This window comes from Myxine glutinosa, chromosome 10 (genome assembly GCF_964187855.1).
Source record: "Myxine glutinosa chromosome 10, kmMyxGlut1.1, whole genome shotgun sequence".
NCBI lineage: Eukaryota > Metazoa > Chordata > Myxini > Myxiniformes > Myxinidae > Myxine > Myxine glutinosa.
In genome coordinates, this window is record NC_136270.1 from 103388954 (window position 1) to 103416187 (window position 27234).

Sequence of the window (27234 nt, forward strand, 5' to 3'; positions counted from 1 at the left end):
TGGGGAACCACCAGTAAGGTGTCCCATACAGCTGATGCTGCACTTTACTGGGAGCGATAAGCACCGCCTGCCACACGGTAACATTATCTCTGATATCCACTCACTATATGGAGTCGACCTGGATGTGGTTGGGAGTAACTAATTAGTATCTGTAATTTGGTGCTCCAACCTCATGAGTGAACGACATGACGTCATCCGCATTGCGTATGTCCGAATTGCCTGCCAAGCTCCGGAGGAGCCATCTACAAACTCCACTTCTCACCTGACTCCACTAAAAAACAAGGCAGAATGTCTCAACTCAGTGTTTACCTCCAAATATTGTGTACTCAACCCATCCCACCATGTACTTGCTTCCCCCTCGTAACACTGCCTTCTTTCACACCCGAGAAGCCTAGAGAAAATTCTGTCAGCATCTAAATCAGCATTGGCAATGGGAAGATTTGGCATCAGTACCCATGTTCTAAAATCTTGCATTGCTGCTCTTGCTTCACTTTTGTCTGCTGCATTCAGTCTGTCTTTCTTTGGCCATCTTCCGTTTTCCTGAAATTCTGCCAATATAAAAACTACCATTTACAAGAACGGTGGAAAATGGGAATTCTCAGTTATAGGCCAGTAGGCTTACTTTCCATGACAAACAAAGTCACATGGAATCCATGATCACTGTCAATGTCGTGATTCTTATTTCCAAATAGCAGCAACTCTAACCATCAGTGTAGATTGCATCCTAGTCTTGGTTGGAGGCCCTAGATCTCATAAAACAAAAGGTATTAACCATATCTTTGGACATATCTTGGATATTTGACATAGTCAGAAACTTGGCTTTACTTGGCAAGCTCATTACCTGTGGCATACAAAGATATCTTTATTCCTGACTTTAGGACTTTCGACACTCGCGCAGTCAACATGTTTCTATCAATGGAACCCTCTCGTCTCCTCTTCCAGTGGAAGCTGGAATGTTCCCAAGGCAATACCTTTGGCGCCAACTTGCTCCTCGTCTACATATATGACCTGTATGACGCTCTGAATAATGCCATCTTTCTTTTTGCAGATTATTCCAGCTTGTGTAATTCAGACCCTCCCTCTCTCTACCCCACAACAGCAACCCCTGCCCCAATACCCATGAAAGGAAGAAATGAGCTACTTCACTCTCTGATAATCTCGAATTGATTAGATGCAGGTTTGAAAAATGATACATTTCTTTCATGATAGAGCGAGGCAATAGAGGGAAAAGGCAACACACAAAGAGCGAAGCAAGTACAGCATCAAGTAGTGGGATGAACAAACAGGAAGAGCATAGTACAGCATTTTTGGAGTACAGTACTTTTAATTGGAAGAATTAGAATATTTGTAGATACGGTATTTTAAATTAGAACAAGCATTCTGAGTATTGCGCTGCAATACATGTCCCCTACCGACAGTCTGTCGTCCGGAAAACTGTTGGGGAAATTACCAAAGTTCAAAGTGCCATAACTTTGTCAAAAATGATCGAAACGTCGTGAAGTTCGAACTTGATCTGTAACTTATCATGAGGAAACCATTAGCATTAGTTTGAAAGTTTGAAATCATTAGCATTAAGAGTTTAGAAAAAAAGTCCGGAAAACTGTTCTTTGCGTGACGGACTGACAGACTGACTGACAGACGGAGGGACGGAGTGCAAACCTATAGTCCCCTCCGGTGTACACCGGTAGGGGACTAATAATAAACAAAAGACTGGTGTTGGCTTAACGGTTAAGGTGGCTGTCTTAAGATCTTAGGGTCTTAAGTTTAACAATAAACAAACCAAGGTGCACTTATTAAGACCCAGACAGCAGAATTTTAATACAAAAAAATTCAATAAATCAAAATGCATGGTTTCATCTCACCCTGGAATTTAACTGGAGATGAAAACCAGGTGAGATGGCATATTGTAATGACATGATCTGCAGAAGCAATTGAGGAAGTAGAGTTGTTCTTTTGGTACAGCAAAAACAAATATCAAACCGAGCTGTGACCCCTGGATACTTCCAACGACCTGCCGCCCACATAAACTTTGCATCACATCCTGTAAGCAGATCTCGTCTGCCTTATTAGATCAGGGATTACTTAATGCCGGTGAATTATTTACACCTTCCATGACAACTATAACTCAAAGCTCTTCCAGACACTCCAGTCGTAGCCCATACCCTTTTCCCACAGCTTAACAACCACATGTTTTTCAAAAAAAATATTTCCAACTTAACAAAACCAGATCTAACCTCCACAAGTGTATTATCCCTTAAAGGTTAGGAAATGTCTTGACATATAGTAATCTCCATGTATATTTATACCATGTACTCATACTTCTACATCACCTGTGGGCAGCATTCATAATATCAGCTCTTACACCACCCACCTGCAAGTCTCTGCTGTCGTTAAATCCACGAGCCTGCCCAGTGAGCAGGAAGCCAAGACGTGCCATCAGTCCGTTGGTAGCTTCATCTGAACATGACGGCTTTTGGTAACCTGTGGCAATTACAGGATTCCTCAAAACATATTCTTGAAAACACAAACAATACTTTACAGATTTGGTTATCAGCAGTAGATTCTTGTTTTGGTGAATTAATCATCTCAATAATGAATGCCATAATCTTGCCCATTTTTTCACCCAGCAGCTAACATTTCCTTCATCAAGGCGGTGAGTTAGGATTGAAAAGGAGGAAATCTTTTCATCATTGGCTACATGCTGTGATCATCAGACTAACTGCTGCCCTCAATCCTCCGGTGATTCAAATGCCACTGACAAAAGCCACAGCAAGTGTTCAAATCAATCAGCAGAGCATATTAAATTTTCCTGTATTATATCATAAGTCCATTTATTTGATTATAACCTTTGAACCTTATCATTTTCGACAAATCCAAAGACTATTCATTCACTCTAACTGCACAGAGGCCTACACTTGCGCAGATAGAAAACATTATAGACAGCCACTCCGGCTCCAAGATAGGCCTGTTATGTGAAACCTATCCTAACAATGAACACTTGTAAGATTAGGCCACAGAGAGGATGCTTAGTTACAGAACTTGAAGCTGAACAAATGCATGACTTGCCAATTCCTCTAAACTTGGCAGAGGCCGTTACACAAGCCTCGAGAGGCAACACCAGTACCATGGAAAGAAAACTGAGAGAAATCCACTTGAGTTGTTATGCCTGTGATGAGGAAAGTCAGAACGTGGGATACAATTTTTATCATATTCAACTGTGACTGAAGAGAAGAGTGACAGCAAAGAAATATATCAAAGAAGCCCTTATGGATTGCACGAAGCAGGTAGAGGATTGGGGATTCCCACCCTCATGTTGAAACACAATTTGAAAGAAAATACCACCATTATTACTACTATTACTAGTACTACCTTAATAGCCCCAATTAATCCCAACTTCTTGTGGGATGGGCCAAGCAAGAAGTTTGACAATCTTTCACGGGCTTTCCAGGGTGCTGGCGATAACTTGCCAACTCTTCACAAAAAAATACGTGGGATCTTTAACATCCACCGACTAATGCTCGCAGACGGAACGCCCAGCTTAACATCCATCCAAGACATGTCACACTTGGTAAAACACCCTGCCTTCGGAGCACCTATCTGAGACCTTATTATCAGAATCAGAATCTTCAAAATTCTTAAAAAGAATCAGACCCACACTGAACGGCTCAAAGGTAAGTGTGCTACCGCTGTACCATTCCTGGCAGACCTTAAGGAAATTTCATTCCTGAAAGGTGATAAAAGCAATTTAAACATTTTTCTTTTTTCCAAGACAATCTGCAGATTGGCCCTGATGATACAAAACATAACCACGGATAATAGTGAAATTTCAGTTTCATTCTTGAATTATTGCGTCATATTCAACACAACAACCCTGGTGTTGGGCTAGCGGCTAGGGTGCCGGCTTAGGATTCCTAGGATCCTGGGTTCGAATCTCGGTCGATCGCCGAATTAATGCCAGGGGGGTTGACTCAGCCTGTCATCCTTCCGAGGTCGGCTAATTGAGTACCAGTTCACTGGTAATTCCCTGTTTGTCGTTGAAGGCGGCAAAAAGGGTTGGCGTCAGGAAGGGCATCCGGCCGTAAAACATTGCTTCAAAAAGGGGACCGAAAAACAACAACTACCACGGTCCCCGAAAAGGCCAACCCCCGCTTTGCGGGGAAAAATGGCCTCTAAACGGTGGTTTGGTTTTTTATTCAACACAATGCACTTCGTTAATTCTGTGGCAATTTACTTCTCAAAACTGATGAACTGCATCAACATAGTTAGATGATCCAAAATTCCCATGGTTGCACATCTTTTGAATACATTTGAGACTTATTTCCATTTCTTTCTTCAATCGCATAAATGAAATGTAATTATTATTTGACAAAAATGGTCAAAGAAAAAGATTTTTCATACTTCTTGAAAAACAATGACGGGAAGGAAAAGAAAAACAAATAGAGGGGATGAAAAGTAATACGAGAAAAGCCATAAATGATTAAAAATGACAAACATAAATCCAGAAAAGTATTAACCTTCACCCAGAAGGATAATGTGAACAAAAAAAAAAACAGATTTACAAAATCTTAAATCAATAACCAGTCAAGCGTGAATGTTTCACCTGAACAACATTGCCACTCACAAATAAAACAGGAAAGAAAAGCGTGTAGAAGGAAGAGAAGAGAGAGAGGCGAAATAAACCAATGGATGTGGCAAAAATTAGGGAATTGCTTTAAGATGGTCCTGAAAGCCATGAGATTAATAAATATAATTTATTCAGCACAATGTGACAAATTAGAAACTGTCTGCAGATTCGCTGCCAACATCTAAAGGGAACTTTGTAGGCACTTATAGGTCAAAATATGTTTATATTTTCCAGTTAATAAATAAATAAAAAGAAAGACTGTAAATCCTCAATGTTAAGTGAAAATACTCAATTGATTTGAACCAAAGTTGATGTCTCCATCATCCTAAATCAGTTTTAGGGAGCGAGGAATCCATGGCATGTATTGGTCGAAGGCATACTGTAGTGTGTGTGCTCAGGGAAGCGTGCCGAGCAAATTGATTAAAATGAGTTCTTCACCAGAATAGAAATTTCATCATTTCTTTCATTTGGAATTTCAGCATGTCATATATGATAAAACCAACTGTCTTTTCGAGTTATGTTTTGTCTTATCTCCCAGACTTCCATGTCTTCTTAGGATTTGCCAACAGGTGATGGGACACTGCCTGACTGCGTAAAGATGACTCTGACCTTCGTGCCAGCATGTGTTGAAGAAATCCTGCAATGGCTCACCTTGAAATGACAGCAAGAAATAAAAACGACAGACAAATCTCAGAGGGAAAGCAGTTACAAATTAGAAAACGTTGAAATTGGAGACAACGATGTCTCATATTTAACCAGACTCAGTGACGTAATGGTTATACTGCGAGGTTGGCGGTTCGAACCCTGGCAGAGTCATATCAAACACTTTATAAACAGTACATACTGCTTCCTTGCTTGAAGCTGAGCTTTTAAAAAGGATAGAGCATGGACAAACAACCATATGTTGGCAACAATTGCTTCGGCTTGATGGGCCTAATGGCTTCCTCTTGCGTTGAAGTTCTTTTTTATGTTGGAGGCTCCAGGCACAGACTAGATAGCACTCATCGAGGCCAGACCTTAAATAAATGAGAAGAAAAGTGTATGATGAAAAGTGTATGATGTTTGTTTGCAAGAAAGAGAGATCGAAGCTAGCCCGGTAGCCTTGTTTGAGTGAGACAGAAAGCAAGACCAGCAATCCTGACACGGAGAGTGTAAGATGGTTCCGGGCATCACTTTAAAGCTCATAAGTCAGGACGGTAGTACCACCCTGGGCAGTTGCTATCTACAACCTACTACCTATAAAACCTACTATGTTTGAAAGGGAACTCATAAAGTGTATAATAGAATACAAAGGAGAGAGAGGAAGAGCAATTTTTTTTTTACATTACTCTAAGTCCCAAGGTGGATCTTGTAGATAAATCACGGGCAGGATAAAGACATTAGTAGAAATCAGTGTACTTTAATGTGAATTATAAGGGCAACAGTATACAATGAACAAATACATTCATAACACAAGAACGATTAGAACTTGGGTTCTAGGAATTATGAGCTATCGCTACAGAAGTAGCTATGCTTTCAAGCAAAGGAGACGAGCTCAACTCAACTTTTTTTCCATTTCCTCAACTTGAAGGGGAATAAGGAGCGAGAGAGCGAGAGAGCGAGAGAGCGAGAGAGAGAGAGAGAGAGAGAGAGAGAGAGACAGAGACAGAGACAGAGAGAGAGAGAGAGAGAGAGAGAGAGAGAGAGAGAGAGAGAGAGAGAGAGAGACAGTCAGAGAAGACACAGAGACACAGATAGACAGACTTTTACATCCTTTTATTACAAAAATATCAAAAAGCATATATTTTTAAAGTATTGTTATGAATTTGGGTAGAGGAATATCTAGTCAGGTAGATCTGTATAGGTAGGTATTCGACTGTCGCGATAGGGAATCTACCCTGTAATAAGTTCCATGTGCAGTCCGGTTTGTCAGGATAAGCTGTATTGATGTCCCCGCTACGAGGGAGCAGGGCGTGCTAAATAGTCCAGGGATTATGGATAAGATTCCTTTGTTCGTCGTCGTCCCTGTCGCCAAACCTTTGTCCCTTATGGCAATGCATACCCATATAAACACTTAGATAGGTCCTTAGTGCACACATTAATTGATTCCCCTCCCTTACCACAACGACTTTGGAAAACGGGCAGGAAGCCAGATCGGGGCACTACCGGATGGCCGCCGCCGGCCACACCTCCGGCTGGCCTAGCAACATCGCGTTGGGACGAGCAGTGACCACGCCACCGGGAACGGGTGATTGGTTGGCACGAAAGGCGCGAACCTCCAGCCAATCGGGGCGGGAGGCGCAAAGACGCAACTGAGGAGGAGGTGGTTCATTGGAGGGAAGGCGACAGAAGGTTCGGTGGACGGTGGGAAGCTGGAAGGGACTGGTTGGTGGCACGCCAAGGCTGACGTCACCGCCGAAGGTTATAAAAGAAGGGCGCGCTACAGGACATTCGAGCAGCTCTTGGGTTCTTCGCTGGTATCTTGCGCTGCACGTCTCTCTTCGCTCTGGGCTTCCTTGCTGGTCTCTTGTCTCTCCGCTTCCCTTCTTGGTCTTGAGAGGTCCTGGTGGTCGTTGGTTCGCCATCTGCGGGGTGCTTGGAGCGGTGCTCGGTGCATCTGGAGCTTGGAGCCGGACGGGGCCACGTGACAGACAGATAAGGCCGCAACCACAGAACATTTTACAAGTACACGACGAGACATTTCCTTTCGTAATCCATTCCTGTGTGGTGTATTTGAAGTGAGGTGTGTGGGATCCCAATTTAGGATTATTATTTATTCATCGTCGCGTTTCATTGTCTCGGGTTCCGGAATAAACGTGTTTCTTTTTGTACATTAAATCTTGTGTTGTTCGAGTTCATCAATTCCCCTGTAGGATCGGAGCTGCCGTCAGTTCGCCATAGGTAAGTGCTCCCGCCTCTTCCTCTTCCCTTCTTCTTCCCGCGGTTGATAGAAAAATCCGTGTTTGGTCATCGCCTCCATTAAATCCGTTCGGTCTTCCGCGGTCCCTGGTATTAACCGGAGGGATTTGCACGACAGTATAAATAAAACCATTTCACAAATCAAATGTGAACAAGCAACATTTTAAAGGAAACATTTACATAAAGACCATTAATACATCAAGAAAAAGAAAAAGAAAAAAATCATGTGTTTTCAATCAAGAAAAAAAAAAATCAAACTAACCCTCACAAAGGTACATATTATATTAAACGGGTGATCAATCCGTGATGAAACTACCATCTTGAACAGCGCAAAGCACATTATTGAATGCCCATATACTTTTAAAGATCAGCACTTTATCCATAGATGTATAGAAACAAAATTCCATTTTAATATGGGCAAATACAAGTCCTTTAAAACAGGCCGGAAGGTTATCTGCACATCTTAAAGGATTTTCAATTTGCATTTTTCTTGTGCGATATATTGATTTCTTTGCTGTAGCAATGATAAAGTTCGCTAAAACCACTTCTCTTGGGTGTATGTTGGAGACAAAGCCAAAAATAAAAGAATTCAAGGTAAAGTTTAAAGAAAGCTTGGTGCACAATTCATGAAGCAAAAACACAAAAAAGAGGAATCAAGCGTGAACATTCAACATAAGCATGTGACAAGGTCTCAAGAACACCACAGAAGGGACAATGGTCAGATATTTCAGGAGAAAAAACATGTAAGCGCTTATTGGTGGGTAATATCCAATGTGCCAACCTCCACGAGAGGTTGGCAGTTTTCTTCGGAATAAGTACATGATATAATAGACTTTCCAGTTAGGTTGGAAGGGGTATTCTGTAGGCAAGCAATTGTGCCACTTCCTCAAATGCCAAGTTCCTAAGGAGGGCCGGATTGCTTTGACGCAGGCCTGGTATATTACGCGATTTTCCAGACCTGCTGATCAAAAACGTATTTTTGGTAAATATTTTATTATTGTACCAGAATTCATTCCAGTGGGGGTGAGTTCTAAATTTGGGAAACAGAGGTTTGGTTCACAAATAATTGGGCCATCACCAGTGCGAGAAGATTGCTCCCAGTGCACCTTAACTCTGCGGTACACGTTAAGTATTTCACATAGTACAGCAGATATTATGCGGTGAGGCCGCATGCCAACTTTATTCGCAAGTGCTGCAGCACTTAACCATCTCTTGTTGTCAATCATTAGATCAGCAACACAATGGACTCCGTTCTGAACAAAATAATCAACAAAGGAGCGTTCCGTTCTTATTCTTTTGAGAAAAAAAAAGAGTTGTGAAAAAGAGGTTTACTGAAAAACATCTCTTTGGCGTAAGAAACATAATCACGGACGACCAAGAAAACATGCCAAGCATTAAAAAAATTATATTATAAGAAGGTGGAAGCAAGGACAAATCAATACATTTCATGTTCATCAGAAATAGACCAGATGAATGCCAGCTTGACGGAGGAGGAGGAGGGTGGTGGACCTCCAGGCTAGGTCTGATGGACCATAGAGAAGCCGCGAGATTGAGGCGATCCCAAATGCCATTACCCTGCACACGATGTCCACAAGACCATGCCCACCTTCCTCTAAGGGAAGATTCAGGATCTCTGGACGAAGCCAGTGTTTTCCACTCCAGAAGAAGTTCATTATTGTCTTCTGTGTATTCAGCAGAAAGTGTTCAGGAGGTGGAATGGCTTTGATTCTGTGCCACAATATAGATGCTGCTAAATTGTTGATGACCAGGACCCGTCCCAGGTACGAAATCAGAGACAGCAAACCTTTCCATTTCCGCAGCTTTCGTTCAAGAGAGTCAGCGAGACCTTCCCAATTTTTCGCTTGCATTGCTGCATCACCGATGAAAACACCAAGGTACTTCATTCCATTGAGGGACCAGGTGATGTGTTTCGGAAGGACAGGCAAAGGCAGCTGGCATTGGCCCATCCACATCGCCTGGCACTTATTCCAGTTTACAAAAGCTGAAGAAGCTAAACCATAATAGTCCAAGCAGTCCACCAGTTTCTTGATCTCATGGCTATTATGTAGGATGACACAAATATCGTCAGCATAAGCAGAGATTTTCACAGGTCTTGTGATCAAATTTATGCATCCAGTTAAGATGCTGTGCACTTTGATTGAAAGAGGTCAATGGTTAAGGAATACAGAATGCAGGACAAAGGACATCCCTAATGGATACCCCTTCCAACGTTTACAGGTGAAGTCAGTTCAGAGTTTACTCTGAGTATTGAGGAAATGCCATCATAGAACAGTTTTACCATGGAGAGAAAAATAGGACTAAGTCTAAAACACTCGAGGACATGGAAAATATATACACGACTGACACAGTCAAACGCCTTCTCTTGGTCAAGCACAATCAAACCAAGATTGTCATTTTTTATTTTACACACATCCCAAAGATCTCTTATAAAAATATGTTAGCGTGTATCTGTCGGTTAGGGATACAATAAGACTGATCACTTTGAATCAACGACTCAATAAATATTTTATAATCTGAAGTTAGAAGAGAGATTGGACGCCAATTATCAATGAGCTGAGGGTCTCCTTTCTTAGGTAATAAACGAATAACTGCTCTACGGAAGCTCATCGGCAATTCACCATAATGTAACAAACTAGTAAAGACCTCCAATATTTCTGAGCCTAATAAGGGCCAAAAGGATATATAAAACTATTGGGAGGCCGTCCAATCCAGGAGATGTACCAGTAGGTCGAGAAGCAAGAGAAAGTGCAAGCTCTTCCAAGGAACAGGAGCCAAGCTGATCCCTTTGAGCAGCACTTAGCATGGGTAAGTCAGATGTGAAATAACGTATCGCGGAAATAATATCATAAATAATATCAGAAATAATAATAAATTATATCGTTGAAATAACTCAACTACCCCCATCATCGTCCTTACAGTCAACATCGTTTGCCATAACAACACACACAACAACATGCATTTTAAGGCCATTTTCCCTGCGAGAGCGGGGGATAGCCTTGCGTCGCCATGACAATCTTCTCCATTTTGCCCTATTTTCTGCATCTCTCCTTGTTAACCCCCTTGCCCGCATTTCTTCTTCCACCATCTTTAGCCAAGTCTTTCTCTGTCTTCCCCGTCCTCTACTTCCTTCTGCATTCATTTCCATCACTCTTCTCAACCAGTCACTTTCATCCTTCCTCAACACATGACCAAACCATCTCAACCGGTTCCTCTTCACAGCATCCATCACAGGCTCTATTCCCATCATTTTTCGCAATTCATCATTTGTCTTCCTCTCTCTCAACAATATTCCACACATCCACCGAACCATTCGCATTCCCACCCTTTCCAACCTTCGTTGCTGCTCTACGTTCATTACCCATGTCTCACTCCCATAAATCATAACACTTCTCACACATGCAGCATACACCTTTCCCTTCAGCTTCAACGACACTCCCCTCCTCGTCAGCATGCCACTCAGTTCCCGAAACTTCTTCCATGCACATCTCACTCCAGCAACCGTTGCCGAGTCTGATCCACCTTCGCCATTCAGCATGTCTCCGAGGTAGCAAAATGTTTTCACACCTTCCAGCTTCATGCCGTCTCCAAGATCCAACTCAACATTTCCTCCATCTGCAGCTCCCTCTGTGCACACCTTACATTTGAATGTAGTTGCCACACTGGTTAATGACCCTCTCTGACCACTACATTTTTGATGAACCCACTCAGCACACATTGTACATTGAATGGAGTTCACTCCGACACCCTTCCTGTACACAGCACATGGCCACTTCCCAGTTCTTTCCACCTCACCACATGCTTTACCACTTGCCATCACCTTCGTCTTTCCGATATTCACCTTCAGACCTTTTGTCTCCATACACTCCTTCCACTTGTTCATCTTTTCCTTCAGTCCATCCATACTTTCCGCAATCAACACCAGATCATCTGCATACAACAACTCCCATGGTAAACCCTCCTTTACGTTCTGAGCCAGCACATCCACACAGCTACAAATAGTAATGGACTTAGTACCGACCCCTGATGCACTCCCACCTTCACCTCAAACTCACCACTGTTCCCGTCCTTCGTCCTTACAGCTATGTGCGCTCTTTTGTACATTGTCATCACTACTCTGATCAACCATTCCTCCACTCCTAACTTCCTCAATGCCCATGTCAATACTTTGTGTGGAACCCTATCGAATGCCCTCCCCAGATCAACAAACCAAAGAAACAACCCCCCCCCTCCCCTCCATGCACCTCCCCTGCAACCGCCTCACAACAAAGAGCGCGTCCGTCGCTCCTCACCCCGGCACAAATCCAAACTGCACCTCGTCGATCCTCACCCTCCTCCCTATCCTCCCCCCCAACAACCCCTCCAATACCCCCACTCCATGCTCCAACAACTTTATCGCTCGGTACGAGCCACACTCCAGAGGGTCACCTTTCCCCTTGTATAGAGGGACGAGGATACTCAGTTCCCAATCCACCGGAACGCGGCCCTCCCTCACCACCAGACGACAGATCTCTGTCATTCTCTTCACACCCCAACCTCCCGCCGCCCTCAACACATCTCCCACAACTCCCGTCGGCCCTCCCGCTCCCCCACACCCATTGCTTTTAGCGCTTCCTCAACCTCCCTCTCAGCTATCTTCTCTGCTGGTCCCAAAACCGGGCCACTCTCTATGTTGCCATCCCATTCACTCTCTGTATTCAACAACATTTCCATATATCTTTTCCATCTTCCTTTAATTCCATCTGGGTCCACAACGATTTGTCCCACTTCATCCTTCAAGCAACTCACCCCCATCACATCATACCTCTCTTTCGCTATCTGCTTTGCAATCCTGAATACCGCTCTGACCCTCTTCCGAATCCAAGCGTTCTCCAAACATTTTCCTACATGCCTCGTGCGCCTTTGCTGCCTATTTCTTTGCAGCCTTCTTGGCTGCCTTATAACTTTCATGCTCTGCTTTTTCTGCTCCCGTACCCTTCGCCTTCTGCCACTCCTTGAACTTCTTCCTCTTCTCGTCAATCCTCTTTCCAACTTCCTCATGTCGTGAATCCCACCACCATGTTTCCTAGTGCCTCGGTGGTCCTTTTGTCCATCGACATATGTCACCAACGGTGCCCAACAGACTATCTTTCATTGACATCCAACCACGTTCAAGCTCAACCACATCATTCTCTGCCCTACTCAGCCTCTCTTTTAATGCCTTCCTTACTGTCACCTCTTTCAACCTCCACACCTTCATTATCGGTTGGTACTTCACCCGCCGAGCTCTCCTCGCACCTTTCACCCTTATGTCGCAGACAACCAAGTGGTGCTGTGAAACAGCCTCCTTCCCCTGGGTCACCTTTTTGTCCCGGAGGTGCCCCCTATCTCGCCTACGCACCATCAGGTAGTCAACGGTTGTCATCGACCCACCTGACGTGTATGTAACAAGCTTATTATCCTCTTTCTGGAACTGAGTGTTACAAATCAACAAATCAGCTCCATCAGCAAACTCCAAAATCCTTTCACCTTCTCCATTTCTCACACCATATCCGTAACCCCCATGAACTCCCTCAAAACCGTCCATACTCCTTCCTACATGTCCATTTAGGTCTCCTCCTACCACAACAACTTCCTCATCTTTCACATTTTCCATCAGCTTCTCTATCGCACACCAGAACTTGTCCTTCTCTTCATCGCTCCGACCAACCTTCGGAGCATATCCCGAGATGACGTTCACCAAGAGCTTTCCAATCATCATTTTCACCATCATCAACCTATCACTCACTCTAGTCACACTCACCACACTTTCTACAAACTCCTCAGAAAACAGGACACCAACACCATTCACACCCTCCGGGCACTCTTGCCACACAAACTTGTATTTCTGTCCCTGCCTACCCTTCACCATTCTCACACCACTTCCCTTCCATCTCGTCTCTTGCACACAACATATGTCCACTCTTCTTCTGACCAATACTTCCACCACTTCTCCTGATCTCCCTGTCATTGTCCCTACATTCCATGTCCCAAACCTCAGAAACCGATCTGCACTTCGGGTAGTACCCTGCCCATATGTAGTTGTAATTGTCATGGTTCTCTTTTTGAGGCAATGTTTTTATGGCCGGATGCCCTTCTTGACGCCATCCCTCTTAGTCGCCTCTTACGACACACAGGGATACGGTGTACCTATTCTAACCAGGGTACACACCGGGAGTATTTGCCATAAACAAGCCTGAAAATAAGCTATAAACCTCCCTCTTTATATTATCTTGTGACATTACAGTGTTACCAGTTGGGAGCCTTCAGGTTTCAATTTGCCTTTGATTGGTAGTCTTTTTATCAAAATGGAAGAAAAATTTAGTCGGTGCATCTAAATTATATAGCTGATCCATCCATAGATGGACCATTACACCTTTTGCTTGGTATTCGAACAGATTGTTTAGTAGAGTCTTCTTTTCCAGTTGCAAATTATTATTTGATCTCTTGGGGCTATTTGCCACATCAGTTTGTAACCTCATTATTTCTTTTTCTTGTGCAAACCTCTCCCTTTTTACACCAAAAGAAGAGAAATAATTAAACTGTTGGCAAAAGACAGTGATCTGTGCCTTTGCGTAGTCCCACCATAATATCGGGTTATCATAATTATTCTTTCTTTTTTTTAGGCTAATCCAAAACACTTTGAAAGCTTCACAAAAAGCAGCATTTTCCAGGAACATGACATTGAACTTCCAATATGGACTGCCATGTTGCTGCAGAGCAAGCTTAAAGGAGAAAGTTACGGCCAGATGATCAGAAAAAAGAGAAGGCACGATATCAGATTTCAATATCTTGTCAAGCATTACAGTATTAACATAAATTCTGTCTAACATGGCGAGAGTGTGTATCTGAGACGTACATCTAGACCAAGTAAACTGATGTTGCATGGGGTGCTGAATACGCCAGACATCTATTAATCCCATCGTCTTAATGATTTTTTCCAAGGGTTTGGCAGATCTAGGATGTGGCTCCGCACTGTTTCTGTCAAAAACAGGGTCAAGAGTGCAGTTGAAGTCACCACTCATGATAAAAGAGCAATTTGAGACAATTGTACTCAGAAAATACTCTAGTTTTAGCAAAGAAGTTGTGCCTTTGAGCATTCTTACTGGGAGCATAGATGTTAACAAAAACAAAGATTTGATTATTGGCAGTGAATTGAAGACAAGCCAGGAATTACTTCATTACAGTGCATTCAGAAAGTATTCAGACCCCTTCACTTTTTGCACATTTTGTTATGTTGCAGCCTCATGCTGAAATCGTTTAAATTCATTTTTCCCCTTATCAATCTACACTCAATACTCCATAATGACAAAGAGAAAACAGGATTTTAGAAAGTTTTGCAAATTTATTAAAAAGAAAAAACTGGAATATCACATTGACATAAGTATTCAGACCCTTTGCTATGGCACTTGAAATTTAGCTCAGGTGCCTCCCATTTCTCTTGATCATCTTTGAGATGTTTCTATACCTTGATTGGAGTCCACCTGTGGTAAATTCAATTGATTGGACATGACTTGGAAAGGCACACACCTGTCTATACAAGGTCTCACAGCTGACAACGCATATCAGAGCAAAAACCAAGCCATGAGGTCGAAGGAACTGCCTGCAAAGCTCAGAGACAGGATTGTGTTGAGGCACAGATCTGGGGAAGCCTACAAAAAAATTTCTGCTGCATTGAAGGTTCCAAAGAGCACAGTGGCCTCCATAATGCTTAAATGGAAGAAGTTTGGAACAACCAGGACTCTTCCTAGAGCTGGCCGCCCGGCCAAACAGCAATCGGGGGAGAAGGGCCTTGGTAAGAGAGGTGATCAAGAACCCGATGGTCACTCCTGCTGAGCTCCAGATCCTGTGTGGAGATGGGAGAAACTTCCAGAAGGACAACCATCACTGCAACACTCCACTGATCTGGGCTTTAAGGCAGAGTGGCCAGGCGGAAGCCTCTCCTCAGTGAAAGACACCTGAAAGCCCGCTTGGAGTTTGCAAAAAAGCACCTAAAGGACTCTCAGACTGTGAGAAACAAGATTCTGTGGGCTTTCATGTGTCTTTCACTGAGGAGAGGCTTCCGTCTGGCCACTCTGCTATAAAGCCCAGATCGGTGGAGTGTTGTAGTGATGGTTGTCCTTCTGGAAGTTTCTCCCATCTCCACACAGGATCTCTGGAGCTCAGCCAGAGTGACCATCGGGTTCTTGGTCACCTCTATTACCAAGGCACTTCTCCCCCGATTGCTCAGTTTGGCCAGGCGGCCAGCTCTAGGAAGAGTCCTGGTTGTTCCAAACTTCTTCCATTTAATAATTATGGAGGCCACTGTGCTCTTGGAAACCTTCAATGCAGCAGAATTTTTTTTGTAGGCTTCCCCAAATCTGTGCCTCGACACAATCCTGTCTCTGAGCTCTGCAGGCAGCTCCTTCGACCTCATGGCTTGGTTTTTGCTCTGATACACATTGTCAGCTGTGAGACCTTATATAGACAGGTGTGTGCCGCCTTTCCAAATCATGTCCAATCAATTGCATTTACCACAGGTGGACTCCAATCAAGGTGTAGAAACATCTCGAAGATGATCAAGAGAAATGGGAGGAACCTGAGCTAAATTTCAAGTGTCATAGCAAAGGGTCTGAATACTTATGTAAATGTGATATTTCAGTTTTTGCTTTTTAATAAATTTGCAAAACTTTCTAAAATCCTATTTTCTCTTTGTCATTATGGGGTATTGAGTGTAGATTGATGAGGGAAAAAATGAATTTCAACGATTTCAGCGTAAGGCTGCAATATAACAAAATGTGAAAAAAGTGAAGGGGTCTGAATACTTTCTGAATGCACTGTATATTGAACTTGAGAGAGCGTTAATGAGGAAGAGACAAAGAAAGCAATTCCAGCAGTGAGACAATTGATATCACAAAAGAACCACTGGCCCTTCATTAGCCTCTCCATTGGGCTTGGGTGTTCGGATCTCCATGTGTTTCTTGCAGTAACAAGACATCCAGATGCAAACGCTGTGATCGATCCTTTACCTGAACTTTCTGTTCTAAATTACCACCACCGTTAATGTTTAGACTTCCAAAACTAACACTCATTCTTTCGGAAAAAGAAAAAAGATAAATAACTAAATAGATAAAACAACCCATAGGGACCTCATTTAGGAAGCTCCTGCAGAGCTTTCTGGATAATTTTTTTAAATCTGTGATTCTGAGCCTCAGTGAAATTTGGGGTGTCAGGGTTATGCACAATTTCCTTCAATTTAATAATCAACACCTGGAGATCGGGGAAATTATCTTTCAATTCAACGTTCCTTTTATGATAGGAATGTTTTCTTTTGGTTTTTTTTTGTATACAAGATCGAGGCTCGTGTAAGAGCTAACATTAAATCACATAAAAACAAACTGACACATTAAACATATGATAAAGGGAATGGAAGACACGATGGGGAGAGAGAGGGAAGCACACAAGTACAACAGTAGAGAACAGGGACATCGGGAGATCTGTGGGAGGGAGAGGGCTAGGGGGGAAGTGGCATGGGAAAAATGGGGGGGGGGGAGTGTGGGGGAGGTATGAAACACATGGACACTGCTCGAATTCCAGGAAAGAAGTTGGTAATTCAAAAAAGTGGATCTGGGGTGAATTAATGGGGGTAGAAAAGATCAAGGTTTTGGATGGGGGAAGATAAGAGATGGTGGTGAACAGCTGTTTTAAAGACCTGGAGGGAGGAGTGGGATTGAAGAGAGTGAGGGAGTTTGTTCCAGAGGCGAGAGAAAAGGGGAATAAAAGAGTGAAGGTGAGCAGAGTCTTGATTTTGTCAGTTTCACCATAAGAGGGTTGCTGGCAGATCTTGTGCAACCTGTAGGAATACTTGGGGGACAGAGCACAGACAGAGCTGGGGGAGCAAGGCCGGAGAGGAGTCGGGAGAAGCCAGAAAGACCACCAACCTGCCTGCAGTGAGTGAGTGAAAGGCCATCGAAGTTAGCTTCATCGCAGGAGATTCCAATGATTCTGAAAGCTTTGGTTTCAACAGCCTGAAGCCGAGCTAGATGTGAGGCAGGGGCACCGGCACAGAGGGGAGAACAGTATTCCATTGAGCTGCGGATGAAAGCCTTGTTTGTGGTGAGGAGCTCAGGTGTGCCACGGAAGGACTTCGCACAACGGAGGATGCCCAGTCGACAACTGGCTTGGGAGGCCAGCTTGGAAATGTGGTTTTCTCAGGAAAGATCATGGCAGATAGTGAGACCCAAAAGCTTGAGCGACAGAACTTCTTGGAGAGTATTGTTCAGAAAGTAGATGGGAGGGTTGTCCAGTCGGTCTTTTCGGAGAGACATAGTGAGAGTGTGAGATTTGTCATGATTGAAAGACATGTTCCATTTATTTGACCAGTCTGTAATTTTGTCCAGGTCTGCAGACAGTGAGGAGGCTGCAGACTGCCGATCTGAGGGATGAGGTATGGAGCGGCATCATGTGGAGTCATCAGCAAAGAGATAGAGAGGATTTTCCAGAGAGTCGGAGAGATCATTAATGAAGACCAGGAAAAGCACAGGGGCCAGAACACTGCCTTGGGGAACTCCAGCCTGAACAGGAAGGGGAGATGAGAGAAATCCATTCAGGGCCACATGTTGACAACGACCAGAGAAGAAGTCCGCAAGCCATGCGTGGAGATTTCCATGGATACAATAGGAGGAGAGTTTAGTGAGCAGAGCGGGGTGCCAGATCGTATCGAGGGCACGTGATATGTCAAGGGAGACAGCTTTAATTTCCTGTTTGAGATTGAGGACCTCCATCAATTGTTGAGACAGCAGAAGCAGCATGAAGATGAAGCAGAAGAATCGCTCAAGAAGTCCCAAAAGCTCGTCATCCGAAGGGCTGTTTACAGCCTTTAGAATCTGAGAGGACTCGTCTTGACCCTCACCATCAGATTCCTCATATGGGGAATCAATTGGTGTTTCAGCTTTATGGCACACATTACATGATTGCTCAGTTTCAATAAAAGAAACTTCTTCAGGAACGTTTTTTGCAGGAGTCACATTTGAAGCATCTTCGGGATGCGAGGTGGGGGACTCCAAGCCTGTTTGTGACATGACCACGGTGCTCGGTTCATGGATGTCACTCTCCTTCAGTGGATTTAAACTATCCTCTTTTATTCCCTCGGTGTCCTTATTTTCCTCATTTATTCCTTTTTTAGGGGGAGATTTTAAGTGCTTTTCTTCCACTTCAAATTGACAGGAGGAAGCTGCTCAATGAACGTCCTTGTGTGAGATGACACTGTCTGAGGGATCAGGAACACTCACTGGGATTGGAAAATTAGAATCCACTTTTTCCTTGATAATGTTTGTACCAGTGGAGGTATCCTTTTCCTCTAATAAGGGAAACCTGTTATCACATTGAATTCCAGTGATGGAGTTTTCACTGATTTGCCTTTTCCCAGGTGACGCACTTCTTACAGCCGATTTACGTTTTTTTACTTTAGAAACGGTAACAAACCCCTTATTTGCGCTGTCCATTGGTTCAACGGGAGGGGGCGGGTCCACTTGTTTACCTGGTTTATCCTGCACATTTATCGAGCAGGAAACGTTAATATTAGCCGGCGAAGCCGGTGTTGTGAATAAACGCGTACGTATTATGCTGAAAAGCCAGATGTTGCTGGATCCTTTGAGAATTTCGAAGCTTTGACGCACCAACTCGCTCAATGGAGGCCGCCATCTTGCGGATGCGGAAGTATGCGTACCAAATTGCGAAAAAGTTCAATCGGAGTTTGTTTCACCCGTCTTTTTTTGATTCACAATCTTATGCACTTCTAATTTGTAATTAAAATACTTTAAGCCCAACCTCGTTCCCCGGGCCCTGGTCATCTTCAACGAAAATCGTCATCAAACACCGGAACCAATGACATGAGATTCGAGCATTTGAGAAAATATTTCAAAAACCAAATCGCTCTGTGGAGGCCGCCATCTTGCGGATGCGGAAGTATGCATAAAAATTTGAGAAAAAGTTCAATAGGAGTTTGTTTCACCCGTCTTTTTTTGATTCACAATCATATGCACCTCTAATTTGTAATTAAAATACTTTAAGACCAACCTCGTTATCTTCAACGAAAATCGTCACCAAACACCGGAACCAATGAGATTTGAGCATTTGAACAAATATTTCAAAAAAGCTTATTACCGCGTTTCGGACACTGAAAACGGTGTCAAATATTCTAAAATTGACGAAGAATTATTTTTTAGAAATCTCGCGGCCGTAGGGGATAGTTTTTCACGGCCGGAAATATCCGAAGTTGAGACGGAATTCACCGAATTAATCAAGAAGGAAATTTTATAAATTTTAATCTCATCCAGAATGCAAATGGTGTCATTTTGAACTAGGTACGGTACCTACACCTACACCTACCTAACCTACTGATGCCATAGTGATGGGTAAGATAATGGCAAGAGGCTTTGGCTTCGCCGGCTCATTGCGGCTTTGCAGTCGGGTACTAGTAATCTGCGAGTCATTGTTACCAGTTTCGTTTCGACCATGTTAGGCTGTTCCTTCTGAAGGCGGCAAAACCGTTTCATGTGTCCCACTGCACCACAACCAAAGCACTTGAGGGTGTCGGTGGTGATGTATACTTGGTAATTGCGACCATTAGCTGAGCAGGAGTATCCAAAGGATAAACCATAACAAAGTGTCCGGAGTCGAGGGACAAACCTTGTTGTACGATGAGAGCAACGTGCTCTACATCGGACACAAACACGATAACTCGTTTATTCATACGCGATGCGGCACGTACCTTATCAAATCCGATCATGTTCCCGATCGCGAGAACAATGGCTTCTCCTGAAACACCCTCGGGTTGAGAACACGCAATGCCATGTTCACGTGACAAATTGCTCAAACGCTGCATATCGCTGCGAGTGAGCAGCCGCCATGTTTAAACACACGAGGCTCGACCTCATCCTCCCAGCTCGGGAAGAGGAAGTTAGTAATGCACTCCGTCTCCGACCTTCCCAGCTTAGGGAAAGGGAGCGTTAACAAAACAAACGAAGGAATTATAAGCGCATTAAAAAAGGATGAAAATAAAACAGGCTTAAAGTGAAAAATTAAGTTGGGAAAAAATTTAGTCAGAGCACGGCCCAAAAACACGACGATTACCATTTAATAACTACACGATGAGTGTGCTCTCTGGCTCTCTCTCTCTCTCGTCTCAACATAGAAGGGAAACCTCAATCAATATTTTAGCATTTGAAAATTGTAATTTCAGTAACTGTGATCGTAAACTGTGAAATAAACATGACAATAATGTCCGCAAATGAAAACAAGACCAAAAATCGAACAGCGGCGTGGCCGGGCTTGTAAAATATTATAAACCACTAACACATATTATTACCTTTTCAAACTGTCACTAATGCTGTTTATAACATTAAATAAAGAAATTTGGAGGAATCTCGTCATCCATGAGGTAAGTTTTACTTACAGAACTGAGGGAAGATCTACTGTAATCTAGATTATACCCTACAAGGGATGGAGGTGTGCTCGTTTACCAAGCAGCTAGCTAGCGCTTGCCAAGGCAGCCGTTCCTTAACGGTTTTGAATGGAGTGCTTGCTCGAATGCTTCAACCACTTGGCGATCTCTCCACAAGAAACTTGGTAAACTAGAACGCCACTCAGTAGAGCGCATACTCCCGCCGTGGGTTTAGTTTGAATAATACGTTTTGTTTAACATCCCCTCTCCCCGAAACAATTATTGAAAAAGAAAGTAAGTCCTAACTGTCAGAGAATTTATTTTGATATATCTCGGAATTAGAGGAGAAAAACATCATTTAAGAATAAGAATAAAAGCTTTAATGCAGTAAAACAGAAAAAATCTTTCCCAAAAAAAATTCCAAAAAATATTCCTGGATCCGGAATAATATCCTGAGCTTCACCAAAAACTAATCAATTCTTCCTTATCCCAAGGGCAATCATCCCACCAACTTTCATCCAAATCCCTTCAGAACTTTTCCAGATATCTTGTTCACAAACACACGAACACACACACACACACGGACACGAGTGAATGCATTACTCCATGGCGGGAGTAATGAACACACACCTGATGTTCTTGAGACCCGACCATAGATCGACTGTAATCTATATACCCAAAGAGGAATGACTCTTTCTGCAGCTCCCGTAGTGAGCGGGTGTAGCCCGACTTGTAAATTAAAATGTCGGTCAGTGGAACAGCCGTCGTAATGACATCACAGACAAAATGACGTAACGGACACAAAACTGCTGCTTCTTTAATATGTAGAACATGATATATTTTAACTTCCAGTACGTTTGCAGTCACGATGAAGTGATTCGTGTTATGATGATATTAACTACTGGTATAATATTGTGGGGGTTACCCCATTGAGACATAATCCACAGGCACGGGACCAGTGGGGCTATTGATGGTATTGGCGTGGCGTGCGCTCGGTTGTTGGAGCCATGTCCCCTTAAGAGTGATTTGTGTTATAAAAGATGCATGAGTTCTGGTCGTGAGTTAGTTCTGTTGAAATATTAAAGGAGCTTTGAACAAGCCAAGAAGTGTCTCACCCTCTCGTCATCCGCAACTCTTACATTTGTGACCCCGTCTTACTCTCGAATGTTTTCGGAGCTTCAAACGAACATGGCGACAAGCACAGTTTCGATTAAACTGCCGGAGTTTTGGGAACGACAAGCTGCCGTTTGGTTCGCACAAGCTGAGGCCCAATTCGCCATTCGGAACATTTCTGCCGACGACACGAAGTATTATTGTCGTGTCTGCGCTCAGCGGCTCCACTGCGACCAGAGTGGTGAGCCTTCTCCAGGATCCTCCAAAGGGCGGCAAGTACAAGACGCTAAAGGCACTGCTGCTCGGTACCTTCGAGCTGACTGAGGCCGAGCTCGCCCACCAGCTAATTTCTCTACCCGGGCTGGGCGACTCCAAGCCGTCGGAGCTTATGGACCACATGTTGTCTCTACTGGGCATCCACCGACCATGTTTCCTCTTCAAAGAACTGTTCCTGCAACAGCTGCCAGGACAGGTACAGACAGCCCTGGCCAACTCATCTGTTAAGGATTTCCGCGCCCTGGCCAGGGAAGCAGACAAGTTTTTCTTCCCCAGACAGCAATGTAGTGCAGCTGCATGGGACCCCGGCCCCGTCGAGCCTACACCGCTGGCGTACACCGTTGTGGCCGCCATTACGGCCCAGCGGCGGAAGGCCCCAGGCTTGTGCTTTTACCACGCAAGGTTTGGTCCCAAGGCCAAGGCATGCCGGCCACCCTGCAGCTTCAGCGAGTCGGGAAACGTGATGGCTGGCGCTCGTTAACTGCCATGAGCATCGGCCGTTCGGGCAGTTTGTTGTTCATTTCAGACACCGACTCCGGACGTCATTTCCTCTGCGACACAGGGGCCCAGGTGAGCGTTCTACCTGCATCGGCATTGGAAAGGGAGGCCGGGAGTCACGGCCCCGCCCTGGAAGCCGCCAACGGCAGTGCTATTCAGACTTTTGGCAAACGGGCCGTGGCACTGTGCTTTGGCGGGCAGCGGTTTACTTGGGATTTTGTCACGGCGAGGGTGTCCACCCCTTACTGGGCGCTGATTTCCTCTGTGCCAACGGCCTTTTGGTGGATGTTAAAAATCGGCGGCTCATTAATGCGGAGACATTCAGTTCACTTCCATGCTCGCTGAGCGGGTCCGCCTCGACGAGGCTTGCGTGCACACTCTCGACCTCTGATGAGTTCGCCCGCCTCCTCACCGAGTTCCCTGCCCTTACACGGCCCATCTTTTCAGCCGTTGTCGTCAGGCACGGGGTGGAGCATCATATTCCGACCACCGGCCCTCCTGTCTATGCCCGGGCTTGACGCCTCGACCCGGGGAAACTCGCTGTTGCTAAGGCGGAGTTTGACATGTTGGAGCGTCTTGGCATCGTGCAACGGTCCGACAGCCCGTGGGCCTCGCCTCTCCACATTGCGCCGAAGCCGGGTGGCGGTTAGCACCCGTGCGGGGATTATCGCCGCCTTAACGACGCCACTACCCCTGACCGCTACCCAATCTCGCGCATCCAGGATTTTTCTGCCCGCTTGGCCGGTAAAGTTTTTTTTTCTAAGGTGGACCTCGTTCGTGGTTACCACCAGGTCCCCGTCCGGCCGCAGGACGTTCCTAAGACCGCGGTGATTACACCGTTCGGGCTTTTCAAATTCCTCCGTATGTCTTTTGGGCTCAAGAATGCGGCCCAGGCTTTCCAGGGCCTGATGGACAGCGTGTTGCGGGATTTGCTGTTTCTGTTCGTCTACCTGGATGATATCCTCATCGCCAGCGCTTCCAGGACGGAGCACATGCTTCACCTCCGAGCGCTCTTTGAACGTCTCAGTCAGCACGGCCTTATCATTAACCCGGCCAAGTGCTTGTTCGGGGTGGCCTCAATTAACTTTCTCGGCCACCGCATCAGGAGGGAGGGGACTGTCCCACTGCCGTCTAAAGTGGAGGCTGTGAAGGGTTTTCCGCACCCCCTCACCATCAAGGCCCTGCAGGAGTTTTTGGGTATAGTGAACTTTTACCATCGTTTCGTGCCCCGGGCGGCCCAGCTGATGCAGCCCCTTTATGAGGCCCTAGAGGGCAAGCCTACCAAATGCGCCATTGACTGGACCGAGGAGATGGCCAAGGCTTTCACGGATGCTAAACTGGCCCTCGCCAGCGCAACCATGCTGGCGCATCCGTCGCCAAACGCACCGATTGCTCTCACCACGGACGCTTCGGACTACGCGGTTTGCGCCATGCACGAGCATTGGGTCAACGAGGCCTGGCAGCCGCTTGCCTTTTTTTAGCCGGCAGCTCCGCCCTAACGAACGAAAGTACAGTACCTTCGATCGTGAGCTCCTAGGCCTCTACCTAGCTGTCAGACACTTCCGTTACCTGTTCGAAGCCTGCCCGTTCACGGCATTTGTGGACCACAAGCCCCTGGTTTTTGCCATGGCCAAGGTCTCGGAGCCGTGGTGTGCCCGTAAACAACGCCAGCTCTCCTTCGTTTCCGAGTTCACAACGGACATCCAACATGTTGCTGGGAAGGATAATACGGTCGCCGATTGTCTCTCCCGGTCCATAGCTGCCGCGGTTCACCTTGGCATCGACTACGCCCATATGGCGGCCAATCAGATCTCCGACCCGGATGTCCAGGCCTGCAGGGCGGCGGTCACGGGGCTCCGACTGTCTGATGTGCCGTTCAAGGACACGGGCACCACGCTACTGTGCGACATATCTTTGGGACAGCCTCGCCCCGTCGTACCCACCAGCTGGAGACGGCTGGTGTTCGATGCCGTCCACGGTCTTTCTCACCCGGGCAGGAAGGCATCGCAGAAGTTGGTGGCGGCGAAGTTCGTTTGGCACGGGCTCAGGAAGGATGTGCGTGACTGGGCCAACACCTGCGTCGAGTGCCAACGCTCGAAGGTGCATCGCCATACCCAGGCCCCATTGGCGCCATTCACAGTGCCCGAGCGACGGTTTGACCATGTTAACGTGGAACTGGTAGGGCCCCTCCCCCCCTCGCGGGGATACACCCACCTCCTCACGATGGTCGATTGGACCACCAGGTGGCCAGAGGCCGTCCCGCTCACATCTACAACGTCCGCCGATGTGGCCTGGGCGTTCATCGGCACTTGGGTTGCCCATTTTGGCGCCCCCTCGGACATCTCTTCAGACAGGGGCCCCCAGTTCACTTCAGAGCTCTGGGGTGCTGTCGCCCAGGGGTTGGGGGTAAAGCTCCATCGCACCACTGCATATCATCCCCAGGCTAATGGATTGTGTGAGATGTTCCATCGCTCTAAGAAAGCTGCTCTCAGGGTCAGCCTCCGGGATGACAGTTGGGCCGACAGACTCCCGTGGGTCATGTTGGGCCTCAGGACAGCCCCTAAGGAAGACCTCCAGTCCTCATCCGCGGAGCTCGTCTATGGCCAGCCGCTGCGGGTTCCCGGGGAGTTCATGCCTGACGCCACAAGCCCCTGGTCCGCTGCCCGTCAGCGGTCAGTTCTCCGGGAGAATGCCAAGATGTTTGCACCGGTGCCCACATCTCAACAAGGTTTGCCTCAGGCCCACGTCCCGCCGGATCTACGTACAGCGGAGTACGTCTTTGTTCGCCATGACGCACACCGGGGGCCGCTTCGGCCGCCTTACGACGGGCCTTTCCGCATTCTGGAGGCCGGGGACAAGTCCTTCGTGGTCGACATCGGCGGCAAACCGGATCACCTTTCGGTGGACCGCCTCAAGCCGGCCCATTTGGACCTAGACCAGCCCCCTCGGTTGGCTCAACCCCCACAGCGGGGCCGTCCCCGGTTGGCCCGCCTACCGCCAAGCCGCTAACAGTCCCTGCTCGGGTCATCAGGGGTCGTTTCGGCCGGGTGGTTAAGGCCCCCCAAAAACTGACATTGCCCGTGCGAGTGAATTCTGGGGGGAGGGTGGGGGGGGCGCATGTGGGGGTTACCCCATTGAGACATAATCCACAGGCACGGGACCAGTGGGGCTATTGATGGTATGGGCGTGGCGTGCGCTCGGTTGTTGGAGCCACGCCCCCTTAAGAGTGATTTGTGTTATTAAAGATGCATGAGTTCCGGTCGTGAGTTAGTAATGTTGAAATAAAGGAGCTTTGAACAAGCCAAGAAGTGTCTCGCCCTCTCGTTGTCCGCAACTCCTACAATATTAACGTTACGTTATCATTATTTCGAAAATGATATTACTATCAAAAACCCGAGGCGAATTCCTTACTTCCTCGGTTATTAATATCAGTGCCGAACAAAGCTCATCACTGATCATGAAACATGATCATGAACTGATCATGATCACCGCTTCAATCCATAAACCTTCAATTCACGACATTTGGATTAAAGTATTATGGTTATATTCACAATATTATTATTATTATTATTATGAAAACGATACTACTGAAACGATACACTACTGTATTAAGAAACCTGGGCTTAATTTGTCCGAAGCGGTCCGAAGGTGAAGCATAACGCCTAAGCCTAAACGTAGGCCTACCCGAACCATATTGTTGGAAAAGACTTAACGCCGATGCTTTCGATATTTCATGGTCATTTTGACAATCGGTTTGTTTGTGTTTCACACTGAATAAAAAACATCAAGGTAGAGCATGGCGATTGTGATACATGACAGGTTCGACGAGATGTTCAACCTGAACGGCATATAATATAAATCAAAATGGCGGTGTGTGGAGAGTCAGCCGCTGCACGGCCGCAATGACATCAGACGTAATCGCATCACCCTGTCATGTGACCAGATTCTCAGCTCTGATTGTTATACCTTTGAGGGGACATACACACATACGGACAAACACTGTTCTGGACGGTTCTGCCCGATGAGCTACGCAGTAAAAAGAAAAGTGTCCGTAAATTAAAATGTACGTAAAAATGTTAAAGCATGCGTCAAAATAACGATATCGAGCAGGAGCTCGTTGTTTCTTGTCTGTAATCATAAAGCTTTTATTACCTGCGCATTTATTACCTGGTGTCCTGCGCTGAAGCGAAAAGCGGGGTTAAGCATTCAGTTTATTACGTGTGCCGTGTCTACATTTTAAAAATTTATTTTCTCGGCAACCGTTGGCCTGATTGACACAACATTTTACTATAGAAGCGCCTCCACCCGAAGAATTTATTATTCATAATTATTGCGTCATAGGTCACGTGGTACGGACGCCATCTTG

The 27234-nt window shown here is 45.6% G+C and overlaps 1 protein-coding gene across 1 annotated transcript in view; it reads right to left on the reverse strand.

Moving 5' to 3' along the window:
• LOC137433895 (protein TANC2) overlaps positions 1 to 27234 on the reverse strand; it is a 471451-nt gene that overhangs the window by 309541 nt on the left and 134676 nt on the right. The window contains exon 3 of the mRNA XM_068126367.2: positions 2372 to 2481. Coding sequence (XP_067982468.2) covers positions 2372 to 2481 — 110 coding nt within the window. The remainder of the gene's footprint in view (positions 1 to 2371; positions 2482 to 27234) is intronic.